Source organism: Centroberyx gerrardi, chromosome 7 (assembly GCF_048128805.1).
Source record: "Centroberyx gerrardi isolate f3 chromosome 7, fCenGer3.hap1.cur.20231027, whole genome shotgun sequence".
In the NCBI taxonomy this organism is placed as follows: Eukaryota; Metazoa; Chordata; class Actinopteri; order Beryciformes; family Berycidae; genus Centroberyx; species Centroberyx gerrardi.
In genome coordinates this window covers 15,765,068-15,782,037 of record NC_136003.1, presented here as the reverse complement: position 1 = coordinate 15,782,037, position 16,970 = coordinate 15,765,068, and the positions used below count along the sequence as shown (strand labels likewise).

At 42.0% G+C, this 16,970-nt stretch overlaps 2 protein-coding genes across 2 annotated transcripts; both read left to right on the top strand.

Moving 5' to 3' along the window:
* Nucleotides 1–1,565: 1,565 nt before the first annotated feature.
* On the top strand, nt 1,566–2,824 carry rln3a (relaxin 3a). Its single transcript, XM_071912352.1, has 2 exons — nt 1,566–1,725; nt 2,532–2,824. The coding sequence occupies exons 1-2, from the start codon at nt 1,566–1,568 to the stop codon at nt 2,822–2,824; spliced, it is 453 nt and encodes a 150-aa protein (XP_071768453.1).
* A 2,257-nt stretch (nt 2,825–5,081) lies between these two features.
* Nucleotides 5,082–16,834, top strand: il12rb2l (interleukin 12 receptor, beta 2a, like). The gene is made up of 15 exons (XM_078284806.1): nt 5,082–5,196; nt 7,036–7,134; nt 8,935–9,076; nt 9,865–10,010; nt 10,357–10,499; nt 11,525–11,669; nt 12,414–12,490; nt 12,596–12,833; nt 13,280–13,474; nt 13,773–13,877; nt 13,993–14,124; nt 14,594–14,755; nt 14,989–15,055; nt 15,363–15,480; nt 15,789–16,834. The coding sequence occupies exons 2-15, from the start codon at nt 7,062–7,064 to the stop codon at nt 16,179–16,181; spliced, it is 2,136 nt and encodes a 711-aa protein (XP_078140932.1). The 5' UTR covers nt 5,082–5,196; nt 7,036–7,061; the 3' UTR covers nt 16,182–16,834.
* Nucleotides 16,835–16,970: the final 136 nt, after the last annotated feature.

Here is a 16,970-nt window from a genome sequence, read left to right as displayed (position 1 = left end):
GATTAAGAACAGAATATTTAAACTGGTGAGTCAAAACACGTCTTAAAGGGGGAAGAGATGGAAATTATGATCAAACACAAAAAGAGCTACATACATATAGACATGTCAACATGGTCGAACAGCACAGAAACACAAACACATTGGCAATAACATTTGGATGTAGAAATAAGCCAGAGAATTGATGTTTCACCATGGGAACACTTTACACATCAACATTTTGTTAATGCAACTTCCTTTGGTCTCTGAAAACCTGTCAAGTGTCTTTTTCCATATGCATTTTGCACACATTTTGTTTCAGCATGAATAACACAAATCTGGTAGTCAGCATTTATAATAATAATAATAATAATAATAATAAAAACCTTATTTATAGAGCACTAATCAGAAATAAGGTTACAAAGTGCTTTGCAAGAAATTATATATAGAGAGAGCAAACAATAACAAAAAAACAGACAAAAAAAAAAAACATAAGGCAGGCATCATAAATAAATTAATAAAATCTTAAAATTGATCCTAGATTTTACAGGGAGCCAGTGGTGGGAAGCTAAAACAGGTGAGGAGTCTGGCAGCAGTATATTTTGGTTGGAAAGACTTTGCTGGCTTAAACCGATGAAAAGGAAGTTACAATAGTGTGTGTGAAAGGAGATAAAAGCATGCAAAACAGTGAAGGTTGTTAGCAGATAATCCTGATCTAAGTTTTGCAGGTCTTTTAAATTGGAGGAAGTAAGATTGTGCAACTGACTAAATATGTTTGTCTAGGCATGGGTTGCTGTCAAAAATGATACCAAGATTTCACATGCACCTATAAGAACGACTTCTGATTTGTCAGGATTTAATAGCAAAAGCTTTGAGACATCCGGTTTTGAAGGTCCTGAAGGCAGTCAGCTTGCTTCACGTCAGTGTTATTGATGGATAATTAAAGCTGTGTATCATCTGCATAGCAATGGAAACTGATATCATATCTGCGAATAACACGCCCCAAGGGAAGCATATGAATGGAGAAAAAAATTAGAATTGGAAACGCATGAGTCGGTGGGTCAGTATGCTAATTAAGTCCATTATGCCATAGTGTCACACCAGATGCCTTTATGGGGGAAATTATTTATATCAATATGCTGCTCCTCATACTCATACTCACTGCATGACCCATGATAATTGCATGTTTTCCATATTTAGATGCAATTTAAGAGGGCTCTAACTACGTCAAAGTGTGAGGTGAGAGTGACGAAAATTCAGGATTTGAAATCAAAGGTGTGCTTCACATGCTGCAACACAATTAGATCACGAAGGCCTCTGACATCAGCCATATTGGTTAATTATGCCACCTTTTGGTCCGGGTTTTGTCTCCATAAAGGTCTCTGACTCTATCTCTCTCCCCAATCTGTGCCTCTCTCGGGGAGGGCCTGCATGCGCAGTATGCGTGTCTCCCTTGCAGGGCTCCGAATCCCTTTATAAACCACGCCTGGGTCACCTAGAGAGTCACAAATCTCACAAACGGAGAGAGAGAGAGAGCTGAGTGCTGCTCAAAACAAGAAAACAACATACGCAAAGAATTTCTTATCACTATGTGGAAAGCTGTGGTACTGGCTGTGTGTCTGCTGGTGGCTGGGGTTCAGGCCATGGAGGGCCCAACGTACGGGGTGAAGCTCTGCGGCCGTGAGTTCATCCGGGCGGTCATCTTCACCTGCGGAGGCTCGCGCTGGAGACGCTCACTCAGGAGTGCAGGTGAGACACAGACTCTGTTATCCGGAATAGCTCTTTGGGTTTCTCCTGGTGACAGAAAGATACATATCCTAGGTACAGGGTCAACTGATTGTTTTTGACTTTCTCACTTAATCTTTATTCCTGATTGTTCCGTTCCTCTGGATCCCTGTGTATTGATTATATGTAGAAGACATGAGTGTCCATGAAGCATCTTTTCTGTCTTTAGTTTGTTGCACTGTTCATTTGTGATTGTGTGCAATTCTGTATCTTATCCAGACAGGCATATGCCAATAAAACAGTAATAGAGGAGGAAGGAAATCACAAGTTTAAGTTAGGCTGCAGATTGAAGGAGAATACTCATTTAATTTGTATGGGTTATTCTGGTAGTCTGGTATAGTTGGTTCAATCAGTATTTATGAATGGAAACAATGCTTTCCCTATGGAGCTATGATTCTAATTTGTACTGTGGCAAGATGTGCACACTTGAGCTACACCAATTAATATCAATAGACTGACTTTATGGACCTGTCAAATGTTTATTTGAGCATTTATACCCAAATTAGCTTTATTTTATTATACAGTAATTGGTTCTGAACCAGAAAATGTACCGTTTTCTCCAGAAATCCCCCCTGGGACTTCTCACTTTCACCTTTTCCATCTTTTCCAATTCATTCTCGTGACAACACAGATAAGGGAGTGGGACAAACTCTGTTTTATTTCTGGCTATAAGAAACAAGCGTGAGCATTTAATAAGACACATTAAACTGTTCTGAAGCATGGCTTTGCACAGCAAGCTTCATCGTCCCACTTCACTGTGTCCCATGCAGGAGAGCTTTCAGAGGATCCATTCAGCCCCCGAGAGGAGGAGTCCTCAGAGGGCTGGAGTCAGGACTCCGTGGTGGAGGGTCTCTTCCAAAGGACCGGTGACCTGGGCCTCCACAGCCAGCCCAGTGACGGGCAGGAGGGGGTGTTCAGCAGGCCCGCCCGTTCCTTCATCTCCGAGGAGATCCTGGAAGCCCTGCGCAAGGCCGACCGCAAGGGCCGCGACGTGGTGGTGGGTCTGTCCAACGCCTGCTGCAAGTGGGGCTGCAGCAAGAGCGAGATCAGCTCCCTCTGCTGAGAATCTACCTCCACCATCCCCAGCACACACACAGGCACGGGGACACACATACAGTATACACACACACACAGGGAGACAAGAGCCCATGCACACATGCACATGTGAGCATACACACACGCACACGTTTTTTTTCCCACTTCTCTCTTTCAACGCACTCATTTCTCCTTCCCTGCCATGAATCTTCAATCATTTTTCTTCCAGTGTCTTGAGCTGTGTAAGCTGTTTGGAGGGACTGATAATGTTGTACTCATTTTTAGTATCCGTGAAATCTATGGAAAGGGCTGCCAAGTGTTGAAATATGTTTGTATGTTTCTATTTATTAAGTGCATTCTAACCTTTGTAAAGAACAGCCTTCTGTTCTTCCAAAACCAAGCTGTCCTTCTCAACTTTTTGTCACACACATTTTAATAAAAAAAATTATTTGCATTACCTATATTCTGACTTCACATTTCACTGTTCCCTCACCAGCGACTTGCAGGGTTTTTTAAAGAGACTTACTTGTGTGTATGGCATACAAACAGACAGCAGTTGTTTCCCAGTTGACATAGTGTGCCTGGGAAGATAAAATACGTGCCAAACAGGCGACTCCCTCATGAGCCGGTGCCAGCAGGTACCACCCTTGGTCAAGATCATCTGATGCAGACATTACAGTAATGAAATGCCTGGATGCCGTTGTATTCTGAAATACAATGAAATCCTTTTTTTTTTGGATAAATGTATATATTTTTTAGTCTGACCAAAGTAGCCTGTAACAACAATCACTGATTGAGAGAAAGTCATATTTGCGGCCTATGGGTAGTATCAGTTTATATAGCTCATATTTTTAAATCCGGGGGCAGGGAGAATGGGGATGTGACAAGGATCCCTCCCAGGCCAGACATGAACACAGGAAGTTGCAGTTACATGGTACGTCCCTCAGTCAGCTGAGCCAGCAGGACACCCCGACAAACTCCTCTTAAATACACAAAAAGGTTCAGAACAGTGTTACAAGAACCAGCGCTTTGCCTAGCTTAAATACAGGTGGTCTTTCCTCCGCTGCAAAAGCCTAAAGGTTTGTCCCACTGTATCTACAATATGCTGTCCCACTGATAAAGTAAGACAACTCAGTTTACTTCATTTACTTTATTTTACTTAATTTCAAAATTCAAACATCATGTTATTTTTTATTTTTTTTTGATGCACCAGTAAGTTTTGTGCACTTACAACAAAATTTAGCACAGTGCAGTTTAACACACACACACACACACACACTGAACTCCTTTCTGCAATGCTGAACTGTGTGTGTGTGTGTGTGTGTGTGTGTGTGTCTGTGTGTGTGCGTGTGTGCCATGCCTCCTAACGGCCACTAGGGGCAGATAGGCTAGCCGTGAGTGAGTGAATGACTGAACTAATGAACGGATTGTTGAGTGTGTAGTGTAGTGTGTGTGTGTGTGTGTGTGTGTGACGAGTGAGTGACTTTCTCCATGTGGTGCTTAGCATCTAAAAAGTTATCTCGCCATACCGAGAACGATGTCATGTGATTTTTCTGAATATGGTTTTACTGCTATGGGCCATTAACAGTAATAATGATTTCCACTTATCTGTCAAAGAATCCGAAATCCAGTGTCACACTTTATATGACTGAACTCACCTTATAGTTGATAGTTTTGCTACATGACACCTTTATCAGACCTTTATCAGTTTTTCATAGGGAATGGGAAGGGGCTACTTACAGTGGCTCCCAGTGGTGTCTGGGTCCTTGAGGGTGTTCCAGGGGGTCCCAGACGACATCAGGAATAGTTTAATTTCACTATTAATTCAAATTCAAATTTTCTTTACTGGCATGACAAATATTCTCATATTTCAATAGGCGCACACCCAGCGAGGTACAGACATGAGGCTTTTGTAAAAAGTCCACTATGAAGAAAATTTAAGTGAAATTCAATTTAAATGCGACTAAAATTTTCTTTCTCAAATTTTTAAATTCTTGTTATTGCCAAAGCATCAAATTGCATAAGGATGATAATCGTATTCATAGGTTTCATTCGGACTGTTTCCTCCCCGCCTACAGTTTTGGTAACTTTACTGTAGCTATTGGCCCAATTCTAAGTCATATCAATCACTAGGCTGTATCTTCTCAGGCTGACACACTCTTTATTAAAAGGGGGTGCGTGGAGCAGTGCGCCTCTATTCGGGGGTCCAGCACATGAGGAGGTGTGCGGTCCTGTGGGCAGGCGGGTTTGTAAACTGTGTGCACGGAAATTCCAGAAAGGGGCGGACTTACCAAACTGCTCAACGTCAACTTCAGCCTCGAGCGCAAGTTCCTCCGTAAATAGTGCAGATGATATCGCTACATGATGCAAGAAGTTCATCTCGAGGTTTCTCGTCATGAGGTAAATAACTGTAGGGTACATAGGCTATAATACAGACTCATTTATCCGAAAACCCCTGTAGAGCGATATGGTCTACGAGCTCCGGATGGCCACTTTTATAGGACGTTGGGGCTATTTATGTCATAAAAAGAGGGTTTTTATGTATAAAAGTGAAAATAATACATAATTTATATACAGGTGCATTAATAGGCCTATCGTAACGATCAGTGGCGTCGACGGGGTCTTTCTTTGCTTAAGCCCCGAATATTTTGAGATTAGCCCCGAATATTTTGAGATTAGCCCCGAATATTTTGAGATTAGCCCCGAATATTTTTGATCAGTTAATATGTAGTCCTAAGTGACCGCGGTAAAGATAGCATGATATTTGATATTCGTTTGACATTCAAATTCAAACAGAGGATTTCACAAGACTGCGTCTAGATAAAAAACCTACTGTACTTAGACTGGTCCAACCTGGGCTAAATTGTCATTGAGAGCCTAAAGATTGTTTTAAACCCTTTTCCAGATTTGTGAAACTTTTTATCTATTCGTGAACACAGAGTAAAGGCTGGTTTACTAAAGGAATAGGCTACGTTATGGATGATTTTAATCGCTCGGTCCTAGTCTAGGTCAGAGAAGGCAAGGTGGGCTACAGCCAGGAAACACAATGTCAGGAAAAGACAAGACAGGTTATGGATCTTCTTCACGTTTTCAAAAGAGGAAGAAAGGTACGATATGTTATAGGTTAGTTTAATCAAGTGATTGATTATCCATATCTGGAAAGACAGCAAAAATCAGCTGTGTGGTGGCGAGTTGACTGACAGGCGGCCAGATGGACACTGGAGTGTGAGCTTGGACTGACACTTGGTTGATAGCTTCATGGTTAGATGCCTACAAGCTACAGCAGTTGTTTTTTTTTAGCTCAACATCTTCAATATAATATTGGATCACTGTAAACAAAATGTTACTATTTCTCTCCAGTCAGCTGGTTAGTCAGTTAGTTACTGAATCCTCCCATTCAGGTCTACTTATGTGGGCTGCTGAACATTAAATGCAAAAACTAATTCTCTTCACATTAAACATCTATATTATTTTCAACTTAAGACATTGTTTCCCTTAAACGTGAGAAAATGTAATTTTTAATTTGTGCCTCTGTATATTTTACTATGCTGGTAGACTCCTCCAGCCATTCAGAATGGATTAGGCTTTTCATGGTGATCTTTGATGTGGCGTTGAAAATATCAGCTTCCTAACAGAAGGACATCACAGGTTAAATAATTTACTTCTTAAAATGAGTTATGCTTAAAGTTAAGTTTCCATACGTAACAAACAAACCAAAGTAGCTCACTATTAGGTTGTAGTAATATAGTGATATAGGTAGTGAAATATAGAAATAAATATGCCCTTGGACTATTGTTCTGTGACTTCCTCTGGGCTGAGCCCTGGATGTTCTAAAATCCTAACAACGCACCTGGTAACAATCAACAGGATTTTGAGTCTAGCAGAGTGGTCTATTATTATTATTATTATTTGTGCATTTTTTTCCGACAGCCCAGGATATTAACTTGATAATGTATTCAACACCAAACTGCAATATGTGCTCGATGTATATGCCACCACCTGTGGGAAGACGGTGAATTGGTTCAAATTATAACAAGTAAAGTACTAAGTAGTATTGTGACAAAAACATCAATGACGTGCTAGTTGCCATGGAGAAAATAATAAGCCATATTGTCTAGGCTTAATCTGCTTCACAGTGTGTGGCTGCCAACCTGTACCTGTAACCTATACCTGTGTGTGTGTGTGTGTGTGTGTGTGTGTGTGTGCGTGTGTGTGTGTGTGTGTGTGTGTCTTCCACAGGTGCTAGAGGCCTGGGTCCAAATGTAATGGCCAGACCTGGGACCAGATGGATTCTGTCCATCTTGCTGGTCAACCTGCCAAAATGTTTAGCTTCACCAGGTAATTCTACAGGTAGAACTACAACTGAAACACAGAGAACTAGCCTCAAACATGTTTTCATGCACATCTAATGGCACTGAAGAATGCCACAAACTATCCATCCTGAAGAATGATTTCTCCTCATGCATACGAGGATATGGTGTGTTGTGATAAAAGGTGCAGACAGATGTCAAGACGGTCACATGCCTGCAGACCTTCGCACTCGTAGACTGAGTAGACCTCACGATTTTGTATTTCTGTTTTTGTGCTGAAGAGGAAGTAGTAACAAAGTACAGTCATTTCAAGGCAGCCAGACTGCTCATTTCCTGTTAGTGGCAGCACACTTGTGTGTGTGTGTGTGTGTGCAGCCCTTCACATGATCAAAGCTAAGCGTGCAGGGTTTCCAGAAATGGGTGAAGGTAGTGGGTAGGTTCCTGTGAAGAGCTGGTGATGGCGTGTGTGTGCGTGTGTGTGTGTGTGTGTGTGTGTGCGTGCGTGCGTGGGTGTGTGTGTGTAGGTAAGTGGGTAGGTTGCTGTGAAGAGCTGGTGATGGTGTGTGTGTGTGTGTGTGTGTGTGTGTGTGTGTGCGTGCGTGCCTGTGTGTGGGTGTGTGTGTGTGTAGGTAAGTGGGTGGGGGACTCTTTCTGTGTCTGGCCTGTGGTGATCAGCCTTCTGTATCTATGGCTGTGTATCTGTCACTTTCTCTGTATCTGTATTTCTTTCTCAGAATCTCTCTCTCTCTCTCGCTCTCTCTCTCTCTCGCTCTCTCTCTCTGAATCACAATCAGAATGGTTTTATTAGCACAACAATTATGTTTGTATTGCCAAAACACTATTGATAAGGATTAATGTAAAATGAACACATTAAGTAAAAGCAAGTTTATACCTGCATAAAATATTTACAAATATAGTTTAACAAAATAAAATTAATTAAAACAAACAGCCACACACAAAACAATGAATCAATACTGGATGATCAGGAACTGTTACATAAATATGCAAAATCTGCAGCAATATCAACTGTATGGCTCTCTTCCCCAGTACATTTTTTTTTATCTGTTAGGGTTTGGAAGCCCTTGATTCCATCATGAAACTCTGGGACGTACTCATCTGTGATAGGGAGATATGTAGGGAAACCTAAAAGGAAAAGCATCTAATTTTCAATCTCACATTATTTGCAGTGTGAACAGACATGTTCTGGCCATGAATTGCCAAGTCGTGGTATTTTCTTTGAAAGTTTTTTGCTTTGTTTATTATGATTTCTTTAAGACGATTAAAATGTGTGTGGTTTTATTTTCTTTATGAATTTAGGTATATGTATCTTTGGGAATTTGTTTCTGTGAGTCATACACAGTAATGTCATGATAAGTTGTTTCAGGGAATCAGCAGTGCTGAGTTGGCCTGTAGTGACTCATTGCAGTGACATTTTGGGTCAAACCTTTTTGGATGTTCCCACAACTTTACTGCTCTTTTTTCCACTAAAACAGCCAGTGGAAAACAACCTAGTTTGGCTCTGCCTGTCTGCTTGGCTCACTTCTGTGGACATCCAATACAAAGTTAATTATACATTATATAAGGTGTTTTTGAAAGCCAGTAGTTCTGGTCCCCAGATTTCACTATCACTTTTTAAGAGTGAGAGTGAGTAAAATTGTCAATTATTCATTAATTTATTCATTCATTCATTTTTCCATACCCATGTATTCCTATTCAGTGTCATGGTTAGGCAGGGACAGGTCGCCAGTCACTGTCAATTATTTTTTTTAACGCTTTTTGAAATTCTATGAACAGGCAATCGCCTTTCTGTCTCTCTTTGTTTCTGCAGGTCCTCCCCCTCCCCCCTCTCGTCCTGAGTGCCATATCCCTTTAGAGGAACATGACAGTAGGATCCACTGTGTCTGGGAGCCAGGGCTTGACCCTCAGACTGCCACCACCTACAAGCTGCACTGGAAGTCAGACAACAGCAAGTACGCAAACCCAGTCACTGTCTTTGTCTTAGTCATATTATAATTTAAAGTTATGATAATAATAATAATCTGATCATTTTATCTCCTCCTCTCCTCTCCTCTCCTCTCCTCTCCTCTCCTCTCCTCTCCTCTTCTCTTCTCATCTCATCTCATCTCCTCTCCTCTCCTCTCCTCTCCTCTCTCCTCCTCTCCTCTCCTCTCCTCTCCTCCTCTTCTCATCTCCTCTCCTCCCCTCCTCTCCTCCTCTCCCCCTCTCCTCTCCTCTCCTCTTCTCATCTCATCTCCTCTCCTCTCCTCTCCTCTTCTCATCTCATCTCATCTCCTCTCCTCTCCTCTCCTCTCATCTCCTCTCCCCCTCTCCTCTCCTCTCCTTTCCTCTCATCTCCTCCCCTCTCTTCTCCTCTCCTCTTCTCCCCTCTCCCCCTCTCCTCTGCCCTCCTCTCCTCTCCTCTCCTCTCCTCTCCTCCTCTTCTCATCTCCTCTCCTCCCCTCCTCTCCTCCTCTCCTCTTCTCCTCTCCTCTCCTCTCCTCCCCTCTCCTCCTCTCCTCTTCTCCTCTTCTCTCCTCTTCTCTACCCTCCTCCCCTCTCCTCCTCTCCTCTCCTCCTCTCCTCTCTCCTCTCCTCTCCTCTCCTCTCCTCTCCTCTCCCCCTCTCCTCTCCTCTTCTCTTCTCATCTCCTTTCATCTCCTCTCCCCCACTCCTCTCCTCTCCTCATCTCATCTCATCTCATCTCATCTCATCTCATCTCATCTCCTCTCCTCTCCTCTCCTCCTCTCCTCTCTTCTAGAGGACAGATGACTGGGACCAGTGTGAGTGGGTTTATCCGTCGTGACCAATACTGCAGCCATTGTTGTCTGAGTGTTTGGGTCCAGGCTGAGAACCAGCATGGTTTTGCCAAATCTGGGGAGACTTCTTTCAACACAGCCAACATCAGTGAGTCAATCCTGGACATCCCCTTTCATGACAATCACAGCTTACTCACTCACTGTTCCTGCCATGTATTTCACACATTCACCAACACTTAACCTATATAAGCCCTTCATTAACTGACATTAAAACTGACTTGATATTGTAAAAGTACTATACAAAGCTAACTGTTTCATTATTATCATTATTATATTAGTAGTATTAGCACTTGAAGCCTTTTTGAAAGCCGGATTCATGATGATTTACCTATATCTACAGGGAAAAGGAGGGAGAATACTGACTTGTGATTTATCTCTAATCTCTAATCTCTCTATGTAACTCATTTTGTTTGGGTGTCTGTCTCTCCCTGTAGTGAGGCCGCCCCCTCCCAATGTCACACACAGTAGTCAGGAGCCATTTGTGATTTACTGGAAGTCGCGGTGTGTTCAGTATGGGCACTCTGAGGGGGACTGTGAGGTCCGACACCGGGCCGAGGCAGACCAAGGCTGGCTGGAGGTGAGAGAGAGATCTTGGCTTTGGTTTAGAAGTTTTGTCTCTATATTATTATATACTATTGGGTTAGATTGATATGGGTTTATGAAGGCCGATACCAATACCAGTATTTAGATAGCTGATATTGTGTGCCAATAATCAATATCCTTAAATTTGACCGTGTTCATGCCAAGAAAATCCCCCAAAAACAACAAGAATTATGTGTTTCTTGCAGAATGTTATTCTTGGCATTCTTCTTCTGAAGCATTATTTAGACCATGGGACACTAAAACCTTCCATTGAAACCCATGATGATAATAATAATAACAGTAATAATACATGCATACTTGTGTGGAATCAGAATTCAGTTTAACAGCTTCCCATAGACAACTACTGTAGTATTGATCAATTTACCATAAATATGTAATCAAACAAACTGCATCATATCCATCATATTGGAGGTGGTTGATATCCAGTATTTAATAGAAGGCCATTATCGGCCTTTGCTTATATATTGACAAACCAATATATCAGTCTAACTGTACTATATTGTAACATAAAGGCCTAAAACACTGACCATTTTTTGTGTATTTCTTTGAGGTGCCATATAATCTCCGGTGGGGTGAACACTTCAGTGGCATATCACAAAAAACAATTTTTGAATCAGTCAGTAATTCATTACTTAATTCATCAATACAATGTATGAGGAATTTGATGTATGAGGAATTTGAATTTGAATAGGCTTTACTGTTTATGCCAGCAGTCATTTTATCACATTCTCTAAATGGTGGATGTCTTACATTGGAATGAATCTAATGTAAATACAACCATGAGCTTTACTGTAATTAGAGTGAAGTGCAAACTCTTTGACATACTAGGAGTCATGCTCTAACTTAAATCCTTGATACAGAATTGCCTTGTGGATGAAAAACAGCTGAAGATAATCTTGCAACAGTACATTGCTGATTCCTACATGTTGTTCACACACAAGGTTCACACAAGCTTCACACACTGATTGCATGCTTCTGTTTTTTGTTTTCGTTTTACAGGGCGAGGGTGGATTCAATGTCTATACCTTAGACAGTCCCCAGCCCTACACATACTACCAGTTCCAGGTCCGCTGTTCCTGTGCAGATGTCATCGGCTTGATGAGCGACTGGAGTGCCGTCTACAAAGTACGGAGTGCAGAAGCAGGTGAGTCCTCACTGGCCATGTAGTCTGTGAGTTTGGCATTAGTGAAATCTCAGAGGGGAGGGTCGACAAGCTGTGTGCGGTTGCAGTTTCTTCTGCACATTCCAAGCTGTTTTTACCTGTTGAACTAAAAAGCATTTAGTTGACGCGCGACTACAAGGGCATTCTTTACTCCATGATCTTAGTTTGACTGTTTATTTTATAAAACACAATAAAGCACGGTAACAAACTAGTTTGCTCCCTAGCTCAACGGCTTCTTCTCTCCACTGACTGAAACAAGCATGATGACATTTCTCTGCTAAAACTATGAACCAGTGACAATTGGCAATTAATTTAAGGCAATTAAGATTACACATGAAGCATTTAGAATATAGCTTACACCGACGGTAACGATAAGTAACAGTAATGGATTTCTTTATAAAGAAATGTATAAAATCTAAATCTAAACTAGTTTCTGTATAAATGACTCTCATTTTGTATTACTGCTACTAGGTTCTGATTCTTTGAGAAGCCATTAGCTAACTGAAGACTCTGACATGCACATGCACACACATCCTCTCTCTCTCTTCCCCCACTTCCTCTCTCTAGCTCTCTCACTCTTTCTACAGTAAAAATACAAATTGTTCTACCACCTCTTCCTTGTCAGGTGCAGTGAAAACAAGGCCATGATATACAGCTTTCCTCTGTTTAATCTCTCCCTCTCTCTCTCTCTCTCCCTCTCTCTCTCTCTCTCTCTCTCTCTCTCAGCCCCTGTTGGTGAGCTGGATGTATGGAGGGACTGTGGACTCTCCTCTAGCAGCTCTGACTGTGTCCTGACATGGAAGGTATGCAGACGAATGGCCCAAACTGATTTCTCCTGCATCGGAACACCAAACACTTTATCCAGACTCACCCCCGTCCCATCCACTCCCTCTCTTTGTCTCACCCAGACGCTGCCCACATTTCAGGCTCACGGCCGCATTCTGGGATATGAAGTCAATCTGTTTTACGGTAACGGCTCCGCGGCGCTGCTGAACGTGTCCGCGGCCGAGCCGAGTGGCCAGTTGGTGTGTGATGAGATGCGATGCCACCTCACCTCCTCTCTGAAGGGCGTATCAGCAGTGAGCGTATCGGCCTACGGCGCTCATGGTGCCACATCGCCCGCTCGTCTAGCTATGCCAACGCCAGGTATTGGTTACCAGGGCCATTGTAAAAGCTTTGGAGTATGTAATACCGATTAGAATATTAGAGTTGAAGTTGTGTTTGACATGCAGGGGTGCTGCTAGTCGGGGAAAAGGGCGAGAACTTGCATGGGGCCCCAAACCGGAGGGGTCCCTCCAGAGAGGCTAGGGTGGCGGGCCCAGAATTCCTAGCAGCACCCCTGTTGACATGTAGCAGTAATAGTAGTAATACTTTGTGATATTAAAATAATTAGCGGGGTATAGTTACTTTTTGATAGCGTAATATCAAGTGTACAGACCTCTGTCTCTGGAAAATGATGCTGCTGTGAGTGTGTATCTGTATATTCTAGTGTTCCTTCATTTGTATCCATGCCTGGAAAGTGAAAGTCACTCCATTCTTTCATTTTCTGCGTGGCTTGGTAGAACTAACGTGGCCATTTTTCTCCTGCTAAGGTAAAAAGAATGATGAGCAAGCTGTTCGTCTCAAGATGGATTCAGAGAGCCTCGGTGCGTCCTGGGATCTGCCCTCTCAACTCTCTGACGACCTGAAGGAATATGTGGTGCAGTACAAGCAGGCCGGATGTCCTCCAGTCCAGGGATTTGATTGGGTCAGAGTCCACAAAAGCCAAGCAACAGGAAGTCTGAAAGGTGTGTCTAATGTCATTGTCAAAAGTAAACAAGATAACCCTGTTGCTTAAAAATCCAATGGAGCAGCACCAGACAATGTTAAAGAATTTGAAGAAACTGTCACTTTGTGATAATCACAGATTACAATCTTGGTGCTCTTTATTCTTGTGAGTGAGTTGTTCATGTTCACAAATACTGACTGAGTCATCCAAATTCATAGGAATTTTGCTTTAGGGTTAGACTTTTCCTCTGCTGGCTAGATTTTCAGAATGGCAGTTTAACCCATAGGTTTTACCCCTGTCCATGTCTCCATCTACAGGTCATTTTGAGAACTACACTGCCTACCAAGTGTCATTGTTTACCGTATCCCACAACAGTAATATCCGCCACCTTTCTTCTGTGATTGGATATTCCCTTCAAGGAAGTATGTATTTCTGCATGGAGGCATTGTCCTTTGGCGATCGTCTCGGAAACTATATTCCTTTTTTTTGTGTGTGCAAATTTTAGCATAAACTGAGCATCCTCTTGTCACTTCTCAGTCTCCTCCAAAGTGCCTTCATTTAAGGTGATTACTATCGAAGCCACCCATGTCACCTTGTTTTGGGAGCCTGTTCCACTGCTCCAGAGGAAAGGGGTGATTCTGTGCTACCAAATAGGAGTAGACCAACAAGGTACAGCACAACAATATATGATAATAATAATAATATTTATTAAACATAGGAATGGCAAGTGATTTTGGAAAGAAAGTGCACAGTAAGGTAGAGTGTTTTACTACTGAATATCCTGTTAAGATACATTTGTTGTCATTGGTCTAAAGCTAAAGGCCTTTTCATATTAAACCTGACAATGCAAAATTGTTTCAAGCTTTACAATCCCAGCCAGGGCCCATATCAAAGTTTGTTTTTTATTAGTAATTTCATCAAAGAAATCAATACATCAGTATGCATGTATAAAAGAAAAGATAGACACTTGAACAGAATAGAATTGTATGGGCTGGCAGAGACGAGTGCAGTTATAGGCAGTTTTGATAGAAATGATTAATAGTAGGTTACAATTAGCCATGTTTTGGTGTGTGTGTGACAGCTAATAGATTTAGATGACTTAACCTGATTGTTCTTACAACCTATTTTTCTCTCCTAGTGAACAATGTGAGTGCGTCCCCACAGCATGACAATATGACTTTTGTGCTGGAGCACCTCCGTCCGGGCCAGGAGTATGAGGTGTGGACGAGGGCCGTGACCGAGGCCGGGCCTGGAGCCAACGCCACCACTAGGTTCAAGACAAAGGACCAGGAGGCCTTTGGTACTGCAGCACATCTTAACCATTTGCTAGTCCTATTTAACATGATGAGCTTATGATAGGATGTGCGATGAAAGGTCCTAAGAGTTTCTGAGGAGTCTATTTTGATAAGACTTTGAACATAATAAAGGAATCAACCACGTTGGATCAATGTATGATTGGTTTAGATGCATCATTAATTAGATTATAGGGTAAATCTCTCTCTCTCTTTCTCTCTCTCTCTCTCTCTCTCACAGGTTACATAATACATCTCCTGCTATTACCGGTTGTATTCATAGTATTCTGTGCTTGTATTTTAATCAGGTGAGAGAATGGTCTTGCACAACAGCTTGTGTTTTTCACTCATGTTTTGTTTCTCAAGCTCTTTTCTCCTAACTCTGTCTGATCTATAGGTCTGACGCATCACAAAATATAACATTTTTATTGTTAATTGCTACCATAGATGGGTTTGGCATAATCCTTTCTTAACACCAGAAAGGATTATACAACACCAGACTTTCAGGCTTAACTGCTTTCTGTCCATACAATCTCTGGTTCAATAAAGCAATCTGTGTTGTAATATATTCTTAACCAATGAAGAATCTCTGACATTTTATCTTTTTGACCCTAGTTTGGCCTTGTTTGCCAGTAGGGTAGAAAACAATGCGTGTCTCCTGCTGCCTCGGTGTTGCTATGAGAAAGTGCCGGATCCCCGCAACAGCCACATTTTCAGACACATGAAGCATCAGGTGAGAGAGAGACTGAGTGACTGACTGACTGATAGGGCCCTTTGTCTTCATTGGATCCTGTATCTAATCTCAGAATAGGGATTCCCACTGAATGTTGATCCCCAATTATGGGTTTATTTTACCATTGTGGATAAAATCCATTCCACTGATAACTGCTTGTCCCATTTACAATCACACGTCTGCCAGTCTAGCCTTACAGATGTGCAGAATAGAGTCCAAGTGAAAGCTAGTTCTGGGTTTCTGAGATTAATGTGCAGAACGGCATGAGTTTATTATCCATAACCAAACTGTGTGTGTTGTCCCTGTAGTTTAACGACCCCTTGGCCTGGATCTGCGTCCCCGTTGTTGAGCCCCATCCCAAGATCTCTCAGTTGGAGGTTGTGGAAAGGCAGTCCCAGGCTTTCCAGTCCAGCCCAGAGAAAACCTCTCGCCCCGATGGACAAGTGGTGGGAGACGAGTGCTCCCAGACGGACAGAGAGGGGGATCAGAGAGAGGATGCTGTCAGAGAGGAGGAGTGGGAAAGGACAGAGGGGAGGCGCAGATATGGAAGAGAGGAATACAGCAAAATGATTGACTCGGATGAGGAGAGGGACAGGGAGGAGGACAGGGAGGATTCTTTGAGCTCATCGAAAGAAGAAGAGTTCGTTTCAGGTTATGAAAAACACTTCATGCCCACTCCCATGGAAATACTGGAAGTTTGACCATATCTCCACCTCTCATCTGTGTATATTAATGTAAAATGTGTGTTATATTTTTGTAAAATGCGTGGAAAAAAGATGTGGAACTTTGTCTTATGTCTGTCTGCAGTCATTTTCAATGTTGATGCACAATAACTGTCTAGCCCAACGAGAGTTGGGGTTGAAAATAAGCTATCAATGTTTTTTGTTTCTTTCCTTGTTGGGCAAAGGGGCATTAAGTCAAAAATGAGGAAGTGCATTCCCCTGGTCCAATCAACAAAAATATATGAAATGTGTTTTGAAATATTAAATCAAAAGCTGTATTCAAAGAGGAAAAGGTAACACAACACACTTACTGACTTTGCAGTACAATATAATTTCTTTATGGTCCACACGCACATGAAATCAAGTCAGGAATTATTTGTCATTGCCATTTGTCTCTTTGAATACTCTTAGATTTGCTATTTGTTGGCTAAGCACCCTTCATTGAAGACAACTGTTATTGAAGTAGGGTACCCCGTCTTCCTCCTTAGCTACGTTACTGTCAGTTAATTACTTGTTTGCGTTTTGGTTCATGGCTTACAAGTAGACTAAAGGTGAAGCTCCACATAGTGCTTTGGTAGCTATATCCACAATGTCTTGGTAAGACATTTGGAAATAAACTAAAAGTTCTGGCATTTGTTTGTATGTTTCATGTTACTTTGGTGATATAAGAGGAATGCTACTGAACTATTCTGCGTCAGGTCACTGTCGCCCAATCAACTGTGACAATTTCCTCCTCACACATTTTAGTACTAGAAGAAGAATACGTAG

What these genes read in the sequence shown, in the direction of transcription:
- rln3a (XM_071912352.1), top strand. Translation starts at nt 1,566, where the DNA reads ATGTGGAAAGCTGTGGTACTGGCTGTGTGTCTGCTGGTGGCTGGGGTT. An exon ending in ACGCTCACTCAGGAGTGCAG is followed by an intron (nt 1,726 to 2,531) that starts GTGAGACACAGA and finishes TGTCCCATGCAG; the next exon opens with GAGAGCTTTCAGAGGATCCA.
- il12rb2l (XM_078284806.1), top strand. Translation starts at nt 7,062, where the DNA reads ATGGCCAGACCTGGGACCAGATGGATTCTGTCCATCTTGCTGGTCAAC. An exon ending in TGGAAGTCAGACAACAGCAA is followed by an intron (nt 9,077 to 9,864) that starts GTACGCAAACCC and finishes CCTCTCTTCTAG; the next exon opens with AGGACAGATGACTGGGACCA. An exon ending in ACTGTGTCCTGACATGGAAG is followed by an intron (nt 12,491 to 12,595) that starts GTATGCAGACGA and finishes TGTCTCACCCAG; the next exon opens with ACGCTGCCCACATTTCAGGC.